This window comes from Struthio camelus, chromosome 6 (genome assembly GCF_040807025.1).
Source record: "Struthio camelus isolate bStrCam1 chromosome 6, bStrCam1.hap1, whole genome shotgun sequence".
In the NCBI taxonomy this organism is placed as follows: Eukaryota; Metazoa; Chordata; class Aves; order Struthioniformes; family Struthionidae; genus Struthio; species Struthio camelus.
The window spans coordinates 41,218,210-41,239,156 of record NC_090947.1 but is presented as its reverse complement, the minus strand read 5'-3'; the positions used below and the strand labels follow the sequence as shown (position 1 = coordinate 41,239,156).

Sequence of the window (20,947 nt, the reverse complement as noted above, 5' to 3'; positions counted from 1 at the left end):
CAAGAACATTTTTCAGATGAGGAATAAAGGCAGTAGCTTTTAGGGAAAGGAAAAAAATCATAAGGGGCAGGATTAGTACTAACAGTTTCTGCCTTCTCCTATCAGGACACAACACAGCTCCTTTCCCTGAAGATGACAGCGGTATACGTTTCACAAGCAGCAAGACATTGCTGCTAATTTCCCTTCTTAACTGTAATATAGTGTTCAAGGGAGTTTGGGGCAATATAGACTGTTGAAAGAAAGACAAACTTTTCAGTGGCTCCCAGCCCAAAGGGATCTGCATTTCTGAAACAGGATATAGACATAATAAGATGCAAAAAAGAAGCCCTAACTACCTATGGGATTCTCTTTCATTAGCTTTTTCTGATTTTATAGCCATTAGTGTCCTTCTAATGGGAATTTACTGATGAGAGCTCTCCATACCAGCACACAAGACTAAAAATTTCAGAATAAATTTCCGAGTTGTCATGAAAACTGATATGAGATTTCAGGCAAGAGAATATTTTACTTTAAGAAAACATGAAAGTTTAAGTATACTTAAAGATGGAAGAGGAAGTATTAATTATTATTCCTATTATTATTATTATGGCACAGCTTACAGCTTGCCTCCCTCTTGATGGCCAATATAAACGTCAAGAGACAAAAATTATTGCTGCTAAAATGGTAGTTAAAGGCATAGTCGTGGATCCTTTTTTTTATTTTAATCACATGAAACTCTGTAGCCTTTGCTGATGGCACAATACATCCTATTACACTTAGGTTGTAAAATTCTATGCTCTGCCTCAGAGAATTTATATCTCTGTATATTATGGCACCCCCCTCTCAGCTCTGGTAGACACTGGGGGTAATATTCTTTAAGGACACAACAGCAATGTTTCTGGCACTCCACTAAGACAACCTGAGACATGGGTATCTGACTCCTTTTGTTTCCACTGCACCCTAGGTAGGAGAGATTTAAATTGAGGTACCCAAATTAGCAAATACAAAACATGGTCCATCAAACCATAAAGCACCATACAAACAGAACTATTTTAAAACTACTGTGAGAGTCTCTCATTGTGCAAATTAATTTTTCGTCAGTTACCATTTTATTTTCAATTTGGCAAGAAATCAGAAGGCCACATTTTATGTGCTGAAGGTCTAGCTGATTTAAAGCTCACTAGGGGAGCTAGAAACACATTTTCTGATATGATCCCAGGGTTTCAAAGGAGATAACAAAAGGGATTTAAATTAACTGCCAGCTTCAGGAATCTTCTGTGCTCATCCAAATCTTGTTCAAGTGGAAATTTCCTTCTTGCTTCTCTGCCAAAGATGATGCAAGCTATTTAATGAGCCAATGCAGACTAACTTTGATTATGGTTCCAAGCAAAGAAATAACCAAAAGAAAGGAAGACATATTCAAGGAGAACTGTATGGAGTAGTAGGATGAAGGTAAAACTAAAATAAAAATCAGGGCATTAGAACAGGCATTTGCAGCTCTAAAGTTTAACCTGCCGGAAAAGGTTGAATGAAGAGAAGAGACTTGCAAAATGGAAGGAGAAGTGGGTTTGTCAGGCAGAATTGACTGAGCCCTGCTGAGCTGCACTCCTGTTTGCAGGGCTGTTATATCCTCCAGGATTAGTTAGACACGTACAACCAAAGATACCTTTTGACTCTCTGAAAATAATCCTTAGCTATTTCAGGTGTTAACTTATCTTGTCAAAGACTTGGACTTTTTGTCTACCACACTTGTATCAGAAGGTTGTTGCAAGACTACACCACTTTAATGCTAAAAAATGTACAATTTGTCTAATTTCTGGCCTAAATTTATTAATTCCCTGTTTATATTTACTATGCCAATATGTTATTTCACATAACTGATTCCTTTTTTCTCCTTATTTAAGGGCACAACAGCAATGCTTCTGTTACCCATAGCAGAAGCACCCATAACACATTCATATAGAACAATTTTTTCCTTTCAGTCTTCATTTTGTTACACTAAACTCCTCTAATCCTCAAGACCTGCATGTAAGAGGTTCTCTACCCCTGATCCCCCTACTAGCCCTTTGCTAGAATGTGACCAGGTCATAGCAGATTCCTTTCTGTTTTAATAGTTCCATTTTAATAACTTAGTAGACACGAGAGATGTCGCTCACTGCAGACCATATGTTTCCATATAATAAAGTTTTTATAAAATATATTAATTGCATAAACAGCTCTGGCAGGGAAAGACACATTGCAGAATATCTATTGGCCTTATGCAACCACACAAGTCACTTGAACCTCAGTCTGCTACATTTCTTACAACTGGTCTGTTGGCTACTCTAGGTCATGCATGGAGGAGACATCTCCATCTCTCCCTTTAACTTCAAGATTTATTGAATTTAACTCTAATCCAACCAATCCCCAAAAGAGGTGAGAAAAAAAGACTCAAATGCTTTTTGATCTACAGTAAGAATGCTAATAGATTGTATAAAGACTGCAAATTCATCAACACAAATAAGAGCAATCAGGAGCATGGAAAGAAATGAATATAAAAAGGGAGTAGATATGGGGGAGGCAGAGCTAATGGAAGAAAAATAACCCCCCATTTAAAGGGGAAAAACTGGAAGAGAACACAATACAAAGAAAATGCAGGGAAAGGCCTCTTCCTCTCTAGGCCTTACTCTAATGAGTTACTGCAGTCACCACACAGAGCTAAAGATTTGTGCTTCCTTGCCCTTGACAATAGATACTGGGTAATCTTCCTTCTCATTCTTGCCTATCAGCTATAAGGAGCAAAAACAGTTTAAATTGACAAGTCTAGCTGGTATTTGAGACAAGTCCCAAGACACAACAAACGGAAAATATAACAAACCAATTTATAAGAGAGCCAGAATCTATATCATTGCTGACTTGAAAGATGTATCTAATTTGTATGCCATTTCTTAGATTCTTGATATTTATTTTCCTAAGCCACCGCCACTAAGTTCCATGCTGCCAGCACATGAGCCACTGAACAGGCTTTAGCTAATAAGAGCAATTACCTTCGACTGGATTTTGCTTGGCTGTCCTTGGTGACCGAAATAAAAGCATCCATTTTGTTCATCTTCAACCATCTATTCCTTGCAGCCCCCAGCATCCTGTCCTTCACATTGGCTTTTTTAAGCATAAATTGCTCTGTTCAAATTTAGCTCGACCTTACCATGACATTCCCAGTTGCCTTAGGTGCATCTCCAGCTAGCACGATTCACACACTTAAAACTTTCTGATGTATTCTGAATAAAGCATTTGGGCCCCAAGTTGTATTTTTGACAAACAGACTTTCTAAATTTGCTCCTCCTGCTCTGATTGTTTCCAACCACGTTCAACCATGTTTCCTCCTTAGATACAGGTACTGAAGACACTTTTGATCTTGGGGAGAAAGATGCTGCCTGCCCTTTTCTTTGAGATTTTTGTAAACATTGAGTTAAAAATTAAAAACCCTTCATTGTAGCAGAGGCAGACATAAGAGTGGAAGTGAACCAATAAAAAGGTGCAGTGACGGAGCTGAAATACGTTTGCACTCCCTGCGCATCACTCTAGCAGATTAGAGTGCTATCTGGCTTTTACCTTTTGAAAGAACTCAGCTGTTTCCCTGATAAAGTGCGATAATCATACAGAAAGGGACAGGGTTGCAATTTTTTCAAATGACTGCAGAAACTGCAGTGCTGTGCTGAATGAATAACCAGGAGGAAAGAGCACTTCCAAAGTTCAAATTCGTTCTCATGCATTCCCAACTCCCTTCTCACTTACAAGAAGGTAAGTAATAAATAAGAGATGGTAAACTATTTTTATTAACCTGCAGCATTCAAATATCGATGACTAAAACAGCAGCTCCTGGATTTTCACATTTGCATTGGTGAAACCTCCATCTACAGGGTTTCTACCAGGGTTTCCCATTTAGCAGAATTAGCTTATCATCTACCTCCCTGTATTTCCTCTGCTCGCTCACCATAAAAATCACATCTGTTCCACTCAGATCCCATACCCAGTAAAACTGTTTATCTCTTTCCCAGATCACTCATTCATCTGGATGTTCTTTTCCTTTCCTGCCTTCAGCTACCTGATTTTTACCTATTTCTCTTCTTACTCCTCCCTGCTCCAGCTGCTCAGGTAGGTGCTAGACACCTTGACAAAACATGCACAGAGTAATATTTAAACATCATAAGATAGCGTTTATTATGTGTATATATAAAGTTTCCCCTCTCTCCAGTATAACCTCACTTTCTATGAGCCCAAGCCTGCTGTCACAACTCAGTTGCAAGGGAGACTCAAGAGTGATAAAATTCCCCTTTTCCGCAGCGCTAAAGCATGTCCCTCTAGTTGTCCTGGCTCTTTTACATCAGCTCCTTTCAGCAGAGCTTGTTGCAGTCCCTGCTCAGATCCCTGAGATGTTCCTGAGAAGACAGGAATGTTTCTTTCCAAATCAAATGAGCCCGTCAGGCATGGACCTGCTTTAAGATAAGCCAAAAAGCTGCCAGTGCTGGCAGCAGCACCACTTGTCCGCAATGCCTTTTAGAAAAGAGCTTACCTGCTATAAGGACTGCAGGGATGAATCACAAGCAGTTAAAAATACTAATTAGAAAATCACAGAGACTGAAATTGAATCATGGCCATTGGCAAGCAGCAGTAACTAAATGAGTTTATCTCTTGTGTATAAACACAGCTAAGCACAGTGCAAAGCCCAGCCAAGAGTTTCTCTTTGCCTGCCTTACTGCTCACAGCTCTAAAGGAGGTTTAGATAGTGCTGGGGAAACACCACACTTATTACTCCTGCCTTGGAGTGGGTTTAACACTTTATTCTATTAAAATACTTCCAAAGCAGACCCCAAAATAAGATGAAGTGCTCATCTGGAGCACAGGTGGTTAACATTTTGCACATCCTGAAATGTACTCACGTTCTAGCCCACATGTCCAGCTCTTCATCCAAGTAAGTTTTAACTTTTTTAGGCTCGAGCCCAAGAGAATTCCCAGCAAAGTATACACAGCTCTCGTCGCCATTCACCAGGCTCAGATCAGCTGCAGAGGAAAACCACAGAAAACACATACATGTGAATGCATGCAGGAGAGCTGGGGGAAGTAGTTGTCCATGAGCACTAACATCATGAGAAGGGAGACTCAGGAGGTGCAATATCCTCACCTCCCTCCTGGGACACCATACAAGTGACCCTGATCAAGGGTCTAAGGATGAAGACAGTAGGGTAATTTGCAAGTGGTTATTGCCCAGCCCTTCTGCAATCTGTGGCCAAGTCCACCTATGTCTGTTTTGGAGCTGAAGTGACTTCAGACAGCATTAAACCCTGGAGCTATATGGGAGCAGCCACCAGTTTTGCCCCCAAAACAAGTGAAGGGGAAGCATATTCCAGACAAGGCTATCCACTTTTCTTCCATCGTCAATATATTCATATTCCAAGTCATGAAACTACTGGAGTCATACATTTAATAAAAGTTAAGACCAGGAAAATCTGTGTCTTTCTTCCAAGTCCTACCTGCCTCATTAAATCACTGTTTAGAAAAAAAGGTAAGCATTGCACAGAATATTTTAAGAAAGTCAAAAGTTCTTGTCTTGTCAGCATATATTGTGGGCTGCACGTCACATCATCATCTATGACAAGGAGGGGGAAATCTATGTTGACAAATCCTTTCAACGATTAGGAGAAAAGCAAGGCCCTGGAAACTTATAAATAATAGCTCTAGTGAGGTTCTGAACAATTTAATTACCCTATGTCATCATCTATCAATCCAAATATTGCCTTTTTCTATTATTTCTCATGTTAGAGATTCTTGAAAGGACAAATGATTGTGACCTTCCAGAAGTGCTAAACAATTTGCATTCATCTATACTGCACTTAAAGTACCCAAAGAGTTGATATGTATTTTTAGTAAACATTGTTGATATGCCCCAACAGAAAGAGCAAATGAATACCTTAAGATACACGCTAGAAACAAATTGTAAGATTGCATTTTCTTCTGAGAGAGTTTGTTAGGACTGTAGAAAAATAGATTAGATGCCTGGAAAAGGTCTCTTACTACCTTTTACACTAACAATTACTAACTTCATTAAACTTCACCAGAAACACATTTTTCAGAAGTATAGACAACTTAGGTAATTTCTTAATTAAAGCTTTAGAAGCTTTTAGAAAGCATAAGTCAGAGAGCAATTTCAGTCTAATCTGTTTTACAGACAGTATGTCTGTTTTTCATCTGTATTCTAATATGAATGAAAACAGAAAAGTATATTATCCCTGCTCCTAAATGGGTTCTACTAACAATTCTTTTGCTATCAAAAAAGACAACAATAGTATCACTGGGAATACAGAGAAAGATCTTTGCTCAGGAATTCAGAGCTGTAAATCTCACTAATACTCTTTAAATTCCAATCAAGTATTAAAACAGGTAATTAATTATAAGCAAATTAGCTTTTTCTTTGCCACTGTCCTCTCTAAATAAAAGTGCCTATTGGGTCACCGTTGCAGAAAGCCAGCAATGCCTTTTTGACAAAAGGTATTTTTCTACTTTTATATCTATTACTTTGGATATATATTTTTTTTGTCATGTTATCAGCTCTGTATTGGGCTGTACTCTTTTTCCACAAAATGATGTTTATTTCCCCCTCTCTGACATTACTAAAAGACTCATTTTAGACCACTGTTGCTACTCAAACGACACTTTTTTAGTACCATCTTCATCATTTCACAGTCTGCCCAGACCAACACGTTTATGCTCTAACATTTCCTCTCTTTGTTATACTCTTTACAGTCTGGCATTAGTATTCTTAGACTACCAGTTATCTATCTGCAACTTACTCTGTCCTCATTCCTCATAGTACTGGCCCTTCTATTGCTGGAGGAGCTAGAGTAACATATTGAGATGTTCACAACCAGTAGGAAATAAGCACAGCTGGTAAAATACGGGCTGGTGCAGAACAGTAACAAAAGTTTATTATTGAAATGTGTCCTTAGAGCAGCCTAAACAAAAATGCGTGAACAATAATTTACATTAATTAGATAAATGGTTTTCACACCTGGTCAGATCTAATGACCTATATTATTTTGCATACTAAGTATACCCATTGCTCTACATTACACTTGGAGATGTGCTTCCAGGCCTCTTAAATCTCCAAAAAGAACATGTTTTTTCCAAAAATATTCAATGCAAACAAAAGGGAAAGATAGTGTGTCTTTATTGACCAGAAAGGAGGGCCTGCATCTGCTTATATATTACCCAAGTCCTGCTACTTGTCGAAGGTTACAAGATCCTGTCTTTCCCACCTCCCTACGCCCCCACCCCAAAGCCCTTCAAACAAAGAGCCAGATTTCTTAGACTGACGTGAACTTTAACCATTTCTGCAGGGAAATACAGTTCAACACTTTCACCCTGGGACATCTTTTTATTCTAAAGAAAATAATGCTGTAATGTTTTACAGGATTGGGGCGGGGGAAGAGGGGAGGAGGAGAAAAAACTACACACAGCGCACACACACACAAGCAATAGCCTTAGCCAGTTTGGTGATTTGGAGCCTGACTGCCAGCTACAAGCCACCACTCCACCTCCCTCATTCCCTCCCCTCCACCCCCCTACAAAAGCAGTAGCATTAACAGCACTTCATTGGCAGCACCGAGGAGAGCGAGGAAATGTGAACATTTCTGAAAATCTTCTACTGTCATCCTTCCCCCTTGCTCACCTGAGCCTCATCTCTCAAGCTTGCCCACGGCATCGCAGAAGGATTTGCCACGGAATTAGTCTGCTCAAGGGTTTCACTTGATTGATGCAACAAATAAACTTTGCAAACAGCTGTTACAGTCTAGGTTGATAGCCAAATTTAACTATTATGGGTTTTTATTTTTTATGTACATAATCTTATACTTGTCTCCTACAGGTATTTTCATCTGCTTCATGTAAGGCTACATTTTAAAAAGGCATTGTAGTGTTTTATGTAAATATATAAAGAATATTTGATGGCTAATCTCTAATGACATTTATCTTCAGAAACACGTTATCTAGGATCCGCTCCTGGGCTAAGATAAATGTCATGGGAGATCAGTCTCTATGGTATACACAATGTAAGTATATATATATATATATTTACCCCCTGCTGTTTTGCAGCAGGGAAGCTGTTTCTGATGACAGTTGAAGCAAGGAAAAGAAAGGCAGGGGAAAAAGAAGAGGAAACAAAGAAAAACTTCTCAATTTGGGAGCACAAGAGTGATGGTTTCTCTACACTGTTCAACCTGTACTATTATGTAGGTAGCTTATCTTCACTAAAACATATATATCCACATCCTTCTAAATATTCTAAATATTTAATAGTCTAAATACTATAGTTACTGAAAACAACACACATGCATAGCCTTTGGGTCTGAATATTATGGTAACTGAAGAACAAAAATATAATAGAGGTTGGAAAGAAAGCAATGGATATGGTCACAAGAGTATCAAAACCAGGAAAAATGCAGGCATACACACACATGCAGTGATATGCTGCTTTCAAAGATGGGCTGCAGGGCCAACACCCTGCTTGAGCTGGATCTTAATGGAGTAGCTAGAATAACCGTGGCAGCACAGAGGCCAGCGTGAGCTACCCATCACCTATCACCCAGCACCCACCAGTGTGGTGCTGGCCCTTGGCACTGGAGACAGCTGAGCAACCCCACGCCAGCAGCAGGACTTGCACACCCAAATGAACAGAGGGACATCAGAAAAGCCACCTGAAGCCACCAGGAAAAGTCACGTCCTCTACATGGGGGAAGTACTTAGATTAAGTATCCTCAATGTGTCCAGTCCTGTTCCAAATAATACAAACAGCAACACTTAAGGATGTGAACGAGAGGAAGAGTGAACCAACATCATCCATACATAGAGAATCAAGATTTATCACGTTGGTGTCCTACATACATAAGTAGACTATGCTACCAACATTCGTCACTGCTTGGGAGGAAGATAGCCAAGGTAAAAATACTTTCAAAAACATCCAGGATTTCAGATGATAGTCACTGCTCTGTCATGAATCTTTATCAAACAATTCAGACACTACACCTGCAGTTCCTGATGTACCACCAGTATTACCCTTTTCAAAAAATGGGCAGAAAGTTATTTCTATACCTATTGGAAGATGAAAACATTTTGCAGAAAGTTCTATCAAAGAGAAGCTGATATTATTTTTCCCCCTTATTAATTTTTAATAGATATTTCCTGATAAGGAGAGAAAGCTGGAAACTGATTACTCCTCACAAGTTTACTACCTAAGGAAATAGTATGACATTCCTTCAGCTTCCAGCATGCCAGGATAAGGGCCTTCAGCATGGCCCCAGGTTTGGGGCCTGCTCCATACGCACTGGAGTGAAGAAAGTTCTTCAACAAAACCAGAACACAGGTCACAGGCTCTTCCCCCCCCCCCCCCCAAAAAAAAAGAAAAAAGAAAAAACCAAACAAGCAAGCTATGGACTGAGAATGAGGCAGAGAACTTGGAGAATCATTTGTGCATAGCTACATTTAAGCCATGTGTGGTTATCTATTCATAGGCAAATTCATGAGAAAAGTGGGGGGGGGGGAAATCTTCAAATAACAGTTTCATTTTGAATTATTTGCTCAGATCAATTATTTGTTCCAAGGCATAGTCCTACATTAGGCCTCAAGAAGAAAGTAATCTCTGCTACTAGCAATAAGACATAAATGTTAATATAATATATCTGCTATCTCTTTCATTAACTAAAATAATTGTAACTAGATAGATAATACCAAACTGTATTACACTGAAGAAGTAACTGCTCCAAATTAAGTTCGTAGCGACATTGCAGTTTCGAACCATTAGATAGAAACACTTTTGCCTATAATTTTCAATCAGTCACTATATTGTTCAAAGCAGCTGACTGACAGCATAAGCACCACATAAAGTACTGCATCCTCACATTTTATTCAGGATGGGAATGAGAGCATAAAGCTTTTGGTACTCGAATAAGTTGATGGATTGATTTAGCAACACCAGGGACATGCTGTGCTCCGATACGACTGCAATTGCTCAATTATCTCATAAGTGACAGTGATTTCCAAAGATTTGTGATAAGCATATGCAGAAGACAGGACCCCCCTCCCCTTCTCTCCCCCACCCCCCCTAATTATAATCCTCACTTGGAGGCAGATCCTTGACTTTTGGGATGTAGAAACATTCGCGAAGATGCTTTAACTCATCTTCTTCATCTAAGTGAAGAGCGAGTTTCTCATCAGTTGGACTGCACCTGAGCTGCGAGGCCGTTTGCTCCAAAACGGTTGCTGGTAACACAGGAGAAGATGGATCCATATTCAGGTCATTCAATTTCACCTTGAAATGAGAAAGGTCACAGTTTAATTTCTACTGCATGCATATTCACTGGTGGCTGATAAGCAGTTACTAAAGCTGTATTATTCAAGACAAACTTATTTAATTTAAAGCTCTTAAAAATTGAAGTATTTGAATCAAGTGGTAAAACTAATTCATTCAAGTATTTCCAAGGCAACATATCGCTGTAACCCCCAAAGGTAGATTTTTTGCCCCATAGACACAGTGCTGTTCCCTTTTCAAGCTATATCAGCAGCTCCTGAATTTCACCACCAAACTGATAGCAGTTATGGATGCTCAAGTGTCCTTCACAATTTTGGGACCTCAAAGCTAAAGGCAACATTATTGTTCCTGCGATCTGTGCTCCAAAGAAGAGCAGGTGCACAGCCTCGCTGAAGTCGTTTTCCCAGGCTGTGCAATGGTCAGACTCTCTGGACTTTTCTTTCTTTATTAAATAGGAGAGAGTGTTTGGGTATATCCGTGCTTGTGTACAAGGGGCAGGGCAGGGAGGGTACAGATGGCAGACAGAGCCCACCCCGCTTTCCAGATCAGGACCTTGAAATATTTCGTTCCAGCTACACCATATACCAAATATCCTGGGTTTTTTAGCTCCATTTGTCCTGGGAAAGGGGAGAAGCACAAGTCAAGCTGCAGACGTGACAGACCATATTTTCTAGAGAACATCCAAAACTGCAACTGCAAAATCTACAAGCTCATGATCTTTATAAGAGAAACAGTTAGATAGCTGTAATGTTCGGAGACACCATTGTGTTCAAAATAGCATTGCTGCAGTTGGCTTTACAGATCTATTGGCAAAGAATACTTACAGCTTAGACTCTGTACTTTAGGACAAAACTTTGCAATGCTCCCTTGCTGCATACTGTTGTAGACAGCAGCTGGAAGGCTTGATGCTTTCCCTAATTCAGGAATAAGACTATACAATATTCTGTACCTTTTTAACATCCCAAAGCATTTTGGTGCAAATGAATCCCAGGTATTTCTTCTTCTTCTTCCCCATGTGGTTCCATTAAATTCATTCAGCTAGCAAGGAATAGAGCTAATTCGACATCTAAAAATGTGGCGCTGCACTGAATTGACTATCCTGTTCATATAACTTGAGATAAAATACTTCTAAGAGAAATAGAACCATAAGGGGATAGACAGAAATAAGAGATGAGTGTAACAACATGAAGCCTACAGCCACAAGAGAATATAACATTTCCCTCTTCTCTGAGAGGGAAAACCACCTCTCAGTAGACTTTCTTAAAACCAATAGCTTACTACAGATAATTATCCTGAAACAAGCTGTGGTGAGAACAGCTGATTATATGGGCTATAGTCAGCTGAAGAACACATTCACTGCCACTTAACCAATATTAGATTGGTGTAGAAAAGGGGTTCCAACAGTCAACATGCTGTTGTGTTCCAAGTTATAGATATTTTTAAAGATTAAATCCGTAATAACAAGAAATAAAAGCAAATGGGTCCATAAGCATAGATTGCTACATAAGCATAGATTGCTTCCCCCCTCCCACCATCCCCAGACATTGCCAGTTGCTAGAGGTTGGCACAAACAAAAGCCTCATTTACATATACAGGGAGGACAACAGTCAATGCTTAAATATAAACCCCTAAATACCACATCCTTATCAGTGCTAATTAACACAAACTTCTATATTCTTGAGCCAAATGGCCAGCATGATGCTAATTACTACCTGGTCCAATCTGCTAACATTTAGTTTATGTTCCCCTTCTTGCAGATGTCCTGCTTCATTGCTGGTTCCAGGTGGGTTTTTCACACCTCCTCATTGTCACTGAATCAACCATCCCAACTCATTCATCCTCATCACCTCTTCAAAAAAGCAGCAGGAGGAAAAAAAGTAGATATTTGAATATCTTTGGTCTCAGACTGTTTTTTCAAGGTTTCTAGGAGGTAGGTGGCTACAATTAGACAAGCAGGGTTACACTGCAGAACCAGCTCAGCCAAGAGGAATCAGAATGTCCACCCGATCACCTCCTGGGAGGCTGCCACCTCTGATGAGCCTTGCTGCCGCTATAACAAAGCTGCCTATTCCCTGGGAAAAGGCTGTCAGCTCCTGTTCTGGGGCAGTGGTAACATCTGCACCACTCTTATGTCAGTCAGAAGAGCATTAATCTTCTGGACCCATTTGACAATCACCAAGGAAGATGGCTTAGAGATCTCTATTTCCTCCAATAAATGTTGTGAAACTTCTAGAAAAGTGAGGTCCACAGACACTGAGCACATCAACAATATTCTAAAGTCACCGTAAGGTAACACAGGTTTCACTTCTTCAAATTACACCTTCTTACGCATTTTACAAATACACAATACAAATTACACATCCATGGACTTAACCAGTAAAAGTCAGAGCTTATTTCCAAGCAATCTTGGAATCAGAACTTGCAAATTACAATTACCTCTCATTTCCATATGCTTCCTCCTCTGATTTACAACACTACCACAGAAGGCCCAGTCCAATAAGGCATTAGAAAGCATGCTACGTCTTCTGTTCCTGTATTTTATCTAATGGCTATTTAATATAAACTATGGAAACAATCTTCAGAGAGAGGATTGGAAATCAGATCTCCCCAGTCATCTGCTTCCCTTGGGCTCCACACTCCGCCCCAGGCGTCCAGTCCCTACTGCACAGGCTCTACTGCATCAACATTGTCATCCCCCATGGCCTTTAAAGGCTGTAGCCTTTAAGGAAGGTTCAAGAGTCTCCTACAGCTTCACCAGTTAGCCCCAGAGGCCAGCACAGGCAATGCCAGCTAACATCCTCGCAATTTATGACCAGAAGGTGCTTGAAGGCTGCTTTGGCACACACTAGATCCCTCTCGTTTGGGCTGTAAGTTCTTCACTTTACATCATATGAGCACAGTGCAGCATCCTGCCACTTGACTTACTACTCCCCATTTTTCAGTAAGGACACAGTTATTATACTGGATTAATGACTATCATATTCCAGGTCATCAGCTGACCTGTCTGGCAAGCACAGATGGTTTTTTTTCCATTTGAGGCCTGACCCAAAACCCACTGAAGTCACTAAGTGTCTTTATTACACACAGATTTCTGGATCAGGCTTTTGGTTGCTTGTCGCTGCTGTGTTTTTCTCCATCTGATCAATGACTTTCCTTTATTATGATTCTTATTTATATTGCATTTTGACAGCAAATATTAAATATAAAGATCTAGAAGCTAAAAATGATTAAGTGCTCAGAGGTATCTGATTTAATACAAACATTATGAAATAAGATAAAGCTACTAAAATAAAATCAATCAAAATCCTATTGAGGAATGAAATCCCAGAGATCCATTTCTGAGGTCAGAATAAGAAAGTACTTTTGTCCTTAGAATGGGAATTAGGCTTCATACAGATGAAAAAACAGATTTTTTTTTTAATCTTTATAGCTGACATCATGGCATTCTCCAGTTGCTACAGAATGGAGTCCCATGCAATTATTTCACAATAATTTATGAGTTATTTGTTACTTTCTACATGGAGAGAAATACATCTGTATGAGATCAAAACAACTTTATTTCGCCCATTATCTTCATTTAACTGCTAAGCATATTCTGTATCCTCTCCAAATTAAAATTCAGACCATCAATGCCAAATGTTCTTCCTACCCTGATAAACATGGTTTCTTATCAGGATTTTTTCCATACAGCTCAGAGTAAAAGTAATCAACATGTTAAGAGAAACACCTGGCCCCCCTTCCTCCTCTGAAGAGGAAGAATAAAAATTTAAAAAAGCATTCAGTTGTTTTCTTCCTTTCCCTGAAATTTCCTGACGCTGTTTGCCTTTACAGATGGCGCAAAGTCAACATTTTATTCGATGCTTCCTTTACCCTTGGCAACATCTTCACCGCATTCCCTCTCCCAGGTTTGTTCGTCTCCCCAGCACATCACTTTTCTGCTACTACTCCCCTCACCTGGCTGCTCCCAGCCACGAGCCCGCTCCCGCTCCCCTCTCACCCGGTCCCCGTTTCGCTCCCCCCTGCACTCCCCACCTCCCGGCACCTGCACCGATGTGATGCTAAGAGCTCCCCAACAACCATGGGCAACCTCCCATTTTCAAAAAGGGCACACATGACCAGGCTGGAAAATGGTCGTTATTACACATTTTATCAGCACAAATACCAATGCAACTACTTCGCCCCTCGTTTTAAAACTACGAAAGACGACTGATGAGAAAGTCAGATGCAAGTGACACTGATGTCTGGGCAACTATTCCTGTTTTGTCCTTTATGCATAATTTACTGACTAAATAGGAAAAAGTGTGTGAATATTAACAAGCCATCTTATCAAACCTACACAGAAAGGTCCATTAGGTTTAATTATAAGAATGATAATCTGAACTATTTTTAGATACACTTATGATGTTTTTATAGAGCTGATCTCTACCTAAAATTGTATCATGATGCCTTTATTTAAAGAAAAAAAAGGCAGTAAAGACCCCTCATCCCCTTTTAAACATTTTCCTTAAATAATCTAAGATTTTTACTCACAGTCCTTCTACCCAACACAGTGCTGACACAGGCATACAATGACTCTCTGCTCAAAAGCTGTATCAATATCTTCAGGGGAAGAAAAAAGTGTTTATCATGAAAATAACATGTCCTGCACTTTCTGCCTTCCAATAGCTCTTTACCAGGTTGCTAAACACGGCTCAGCCCACAGACCTTTGACATTTTCAGGTGCCTGTTCAAATGAGCTCTCCGGAGAACGGGAGGGGGGTGCATGCAAACCTGGAAATGCACGTTCACAGTATAGATCTAGGCTGTGAAAATACACCCACTGAAAGCACCAATAGTGCTGGCGGGCTGACACGATTTTAGAAACAAACATAGAAAACCTGCAGAGTTGCACACAGCATAAAGGCTGATTCTCCTACCAATCTTTAAGCGAGTAAAATTGCTTTTGTGAAAACCATTTTGCAGAAGGAACTTAAAAAAAAATAAACCCCCCCCCCCCCCCAAGAGCAGCACACACAAAATTTACTTCAGGTTAAATACACTTCAGTGAATTTGTTTAAATTACGGTAGTGTAGGGAGAGAAAAAACTCTCCCTGTTCACAGCCTACCCAACACAACAGACACCCAGCATCAAACACAACTGTGTAATTGAGTGAGTTACGCAGCAGAGCGGCACAGCTGCAGCGGGGCAACATGACAGAGCAGAACTGTAATAAACTCCGTTACTTAGAGCAATTTAGGCACATGTGGACCTTAGCGTCAAGAAGGGATTCAGTGTTAAAAGTCATTTTACATATAAAACTCATCTTTCCCCTCCGCAGCAAAACCACGTTACCCTGCAGTTGCCAGCGGCTCCAGAGAACGAGGAAATTCTTGTGTGCAAACACTCAGCGTAGCGTTAAGAAATAACGACAGTCACGTGTCTGCTCTTGCAGACTCTGACCCAAACAGTGACTCAACACGTGACCCTTGTTAACCAAAAGCCCTATTTATTTTTTTTCTTTGTCATCCTAGACTAATTAAATGCTCTGCTTAAATTAAGAATGCGTCTTTCTCCTACAGAGGTGCTGGAATGGGAGCGCAGTCAATTGCGGTGAAAGTGGTTTTGAACCAAACTATTTAGCCTCGGCATGAAGGGAAACAGGTAGAAACATCAATAGACACAGCAGAGCCAGCTCTGCAGAGCTCTCATGGTCAGCAGCAACCTAGTAAGTGCCCCAAGATAAATATCTCTAATTGGTTAACAAGGGGATAAGAATTAGACACAGCAACAAGGCAAGTTAAATCAGAGGGAATAAAAGAGAAAAGTGAAGAAATGGATCAATAACAACAGAACACCTAATGTCAATGTTAGCAACAACAGTAAACCGCATAGCAGATGGAGCAGCTGGAATTTGCATGAAGCATGGATTTAGCAAGGTGGGAAAGAGAAGAATTAAAGAATAGAGTTCATACTCCCTCCTTCACTCTCCCATAAACATCATCTCATACCACCCATGCGGTCTTTTGTCTGCTCCATCCCCTGCATGCGCCTCCAAGCTAGGCCCATTCCTACACACGCAGCATATAGTCGTCTGAAAGCAATAACAGTAATTTCATTTTGTCTCTATTCAGCCTACAAAGCATCAGGGAAAAAAAAAAAAAAACACACTACAGCAAGGGGAGATGAATGGGCAAAGAGTTCCAAGTTGCAACCCTAAATTAAATTGTTAGCCCATGTTCCCAGCCCGGGTCTCTGCATGCAAAGAATCCCACATTAATGCTTGTTTAAAATCAAGATTGTCAAATATTTTGACACTTACTAAAAATAGAAATCCACAACTGAAACATTTCATTTTCATCGCTTTCGTCATTTCAGGAGTAAGAGCAATGAATTTTGCTTTAAGTCAATATTAGTGTCTATTCCCCAGTTCATGTAGTACTCATACCTTGTTTTGTGCTGCAAAATGACTTTTTTTTGATTTCCACTGTCTTGTTCACTTTCTTGTTCCCCATGGGAAACCTGGGTGACTGCTCGAGAGACATAGAGCCACCAGGATTTCAGACCAAGAAGGAATTGCTGAGGCACTTCAGCCACTAAGGCAAGAAAGATCCAACATCAAACTTGCCCAAAACAGGTACTTTCTTCTTTGGTTCTCTGCTCACATTAAATCAAACCGAAACACAATGTCACATTTCAGTGTGCTCTTGGAAGGAAAAACACAAAAATACTAAACTGTAGATTTTCCCACTGCATTTTCTTTTCCAAAAGCATCTTGAGTTTTGTCCTGGATTGTCAATGGCAGCAGAAAAGCAGCTGTGTTGGCAAAGGCAGACCATCTTTTTAATGCCTTTTTGTGACAGTAGGAATTTTGACCCCTTCTTCCCAGCTATTCTTCTCTCCTCTTTGGATGGGATGAAACAGAAACAAAGACAAAACCTTTGCCCTTGAGGCCAAGGCTTAAAATGAGCCACTGTCTCTCACAGGTGATTTTTCTGGCTGCAGTACTAACCTGATGGTCTTTCCCCCCCGCCCCGTGATGCTGCTAAGCAAGCAGAGGGCAGGAGGGAGGCATCACCAACCATGACAAAGCCAACTCGAGCAGGACAGCCCAAGGAGAAGGCAGAAACCCCACCAGGGGTTTTCGACCCTCTTGTAGGAGCAGCCAGGAGAGCACAGGGAAAGCAATGACAGTCAACAATTCAGCAAAGGAATAGAATACGTAAATAAATAATAAAAATATAAATAAGGTAATAAATAAAGGCTTGCAGCTTTGTGGGAAGAAGAGCTCAGCATGCCTAGGTAGCTCAGGGTTGTATGAGGAATGCATGGGGGAGAGAGAATTAAGAGGCCATAAAGGAAAGCACATTTCTCATACAAGCAGCTTTTCAAAATCAGCCTGAGGTGCTTAACAGCACTAAAGCGAGTACCGCAAGACCAGGCCACGCGCGTGCTATGACACAGTTTCATCTCTTCTCAAGTGTGTGCTGTCGCCTCCTACCATTTGTCACCACTGCCCCAGGCTCACCAGAGCACATTCAAGCCCCAGTAAAGGCAACTGTGTTCCCTTACAGGGGGATACCATATGACTTGTACCAGAGGAACATCAATAAAACCTCACATTGAATTTGTTTGCTACCCTAGTAAAACACATACTTCCTTCTCCAAACACACAATAAAAATAAATAACCAAGCATGCCCTGTAGCACATCTACCCCCTGCTAGATGGGCTGCAAGGACACGCAGCTCATCAGGTCAGCAAGCCTTGCTTTGATACTACTGTCCCCAAGTGTTCCCACTGTCAAGAGGGTAAAGCAATCTAGCAAAACATGAAGGATTCTCTTTAACCATAAGGCAAGGACAAGATGGCCTAGAAAGCAGGAAAACATTGCAGTTTCTACCCCAAGAAAAGAAAGGGTAACGCAGGGATGTGTCCAAACAGCACACAACCACACCTGTGGCACAGAGCTTGGGTCTGTGCACAGCTGCTTGGAAAAACAAAAACTGTCCATAGTGATGAGGCAAGCCCCACAACTATTTTCAAAGCATGCAACCTGTATGTTTCACCCAGTGACAGCAGCATGATGTGCTTTACCTCAGGCCTCAGAATAAGACCTGGCAACCAACAGCATAAAACCTTCAGTCTCCTCTCCACTGAGCTTGCTAGTCTCACCTTGTTATTCCTTTCACTTGCTTTCTTTCCCCCATCCCCTAAACCTTCTGCTTTGCCTGAAAAGCCTGCCTTCCTCCTCAAGGCACGTTTAAATCCCAGTAGGTCAGGATGCCGTACACCTGCACTCACTTATCTCTTCCTCCTCCCTTCCAGACCTTAAAGAGCTCCGTGCTCCTCCTCGAAGGGGTCAGGAGTGCAGACACATGTTTTGCCTGTTTGTGTCCCTCTGGTTATCTGCTACTAATGTCGGGTCTGGTTCAGACTGAAAAAGCGGTCCCAGTCTCTCAGTCTCTTTTCCCTATATAAAACTGCCTCCTTTCTCCCTACAGTTATGATCCAGGTTTTGGTTTACAGAGCAGGGAGCAGTAGCTCTTTTTAAATTATTTGTTGCCTTTTGGGTGGCCAAAGTGAGCTTCTAAAATCTTCTTGCTTGTCTGATGCGCTCTTCCCATATTTTCTTTTTAGTTGGACTCCTAGACACACCTCCTTAGATACAAATGTATTTTCCCCCATTATGTGACCTTTTCCTAATCTTTTCTTCATGCTCTATATCAGTGATCATTTTCATTTCTTTCTGACTCTTTAAACACAGTATTTGTCCTTTAAGATCTATTTTTAAAGTGTACTATTTATGAAAAAATGAATATAAATAAGAAAATATTTCCTTTTCTGCAATAACATTTAGAGACAAATATTCCAGCACTCCACTACCACTAGAAATACCAAGAGTGGGACAGTAGGGGACTGTGGGTCTAATGATTTCCAGGTAAGGAAAAACAAGAACAGTAAGCCCCCCTGGCTCTTAGATGTAGTTTCTGATAACTCCATGGTATCTGTGACAGCAATAGAACATTTTTGTATAGATGAAACTTCCATGTGTCTCGTAAAGTTAGCTGCTACTAATAAAAGACTATTGGCTTTCTGATGTCCTCCATCCACACTTCCAGAAGGAACACACCTACACATATATTTTAAAAACCTCTTGCTATAAGGAATGGCTTATCACTATTTTTTAGTTTAATGTTTTGCACGCAATAGGACCCTTTTTTTTTCCCTCCTCTGGTCAAATATAGGTTGCATATTTTACTGATTGAAAAGCCTAATCATCAGCCTCAGTATGGCTTTTTATAAGTTCTGAGCTAATAATGAAATATTAGATTATCTAGCTGAAGTTTTTGTATATCATATAACTACCATATTTTATTCCTCTCTTTAGCTTTGGCTAAGCATAGCTTCTGGTTTTGAAGACAAGAAAAAATTACATGAATCTATCACTTTTCTTATTTACATATTCTGTGTGCTCGGTATGCATTTTAGGTTGATTTACACGGACTTTCCTTCCAGGGAGCAGTGAAATTCTGTGGTTAAAGACCATAGAAGAGAAGTATTTTGTTTTTGCAAATCAGAGATCCTCAAAGCATGGTCAGACAGCAGGATGAAAATAGTGGCACGTGCAGCAATCTTGGTAAACAGTTCACTAAAACCATGGTGGTAAGAGAAGCTGAAGAGAAGGAGGCAGCTGTTATCAAGCAGATATTTCTTCTAGATCTTTCACTGGAAAAGTGAATTACTTCTTTTATGTTTGAGCACCTAAAAGGATCTAACAGAAGGAAACAGTTCTGGAGGCTTGAGGCGGTGGGAGATCCTCAGGATCTCTCACACAGGAGGGTTTGAGACAGCATTTGTGAATTCCTATATATTTTTGTAGAGCACTGGGACAAGATGAAGCTTCTTTTCAGCTGTTCCCTGCATAGCAGTAGCATAACAGCAAAGAGATTATTTGAGAGATTGAAAGCAAAATGGGGTACCCAACATCCACTTTTCCTATGGCAGCTGCTTGCTATATTTTGCGTAACCTTCTTGAAAGTAACTGCGTGCTTTGGGGGTGGGTTGGTGGTAGATCTCCCGAGTTCCCTTTTCCCAAGGTCACCTCAAACACAGGTAGAGGTGTTTGTGTAACAGATACAGCCACCTCTGCCACTGTTTAATCTGCAGATCCTCACCCACCCAATGACCAGCTGTGCATCAGGACACCCACAAGGCAGGACGACTGCAAAATCATTCATCTGCTCGTAGCACATTTCCTGCCTGTGGTCAAAGAGCTTCTGAAAAAGGGGAAGTCAGAAATCAGCTACGGGCCAGCTTTGATGGGTTAATAACTAGAGACCTCCTAAGAGCCACCCCAGCATACAAGAGCTTTCCTTTTTTTAAATATTTGTGTACCATGTCTTTTATGATGCACTTCATACCATCGCAGGCAGACTAATAGCTGAAGACATTAATTTAACTGAGCTAGACAAACGATACCGGCGAGTTTTCCCTCCTCCTCTGCCCCCTATTTGCAGCTCCATAAAAGTGAATGTACTTCACACTTTCATTTTTATTTTTAAGCTCTTGCAGCAGTTACCATCTGGAGTAAGACTCGGGGAGCGAAAGAAGGAAGAAAAGACAGGTCAGAAAATAACAAGCTGAGCTGTGC

The 20,947-nt window shown here is 40.6% G+C and overlaps 1 protein-coding gene across 9 annotated transcripts in view; it reads right to left on the bottom strand.

Moving 5' to 3' along the window:
• The window catches only part of KYNU (kynureninase), a 59,395-nt gene extending 43,635 nt beyond the window's left edge, over window positions 1–15,760 (bottom strand). The window contains exons 1-4 of one of the 9 annotated variants that reach the window (XM_009677355.2): window positions 14,849–15,017; window positions 11,268–11,356; window positions 10,129–10,318; window positions 4,899–5,019 (exon numbers count right to left, since the gene is read on the bottom strand). In XM_009677355.2, coding sequence (XP_009675650.2) covers window positions 4,899–5,019; window positions 10,129–10,318; window positions 11,268–11,333 — 377 coding nt within the window. In that variant the 5' untranslated portion in view covers window positions 11,334–11,356; window positions 14,849–15,017. Of the gene's footprint in view, window positions 1–4,898; window positions 5,020–10,128; window positions 10,319–11,267; window positions 11,357–14,848; window positions 15,018–15,650 lie in introns of those variants that run through there. The other 8 variants (XM_009677350.2, XM_009677353.2, XM_009677352.2 and 5 more) reach the window with 8 other exon arrangements.
• Between the last annotated feature and the right edge of the window lie 5,187 nt (window positions 15,761–20,947).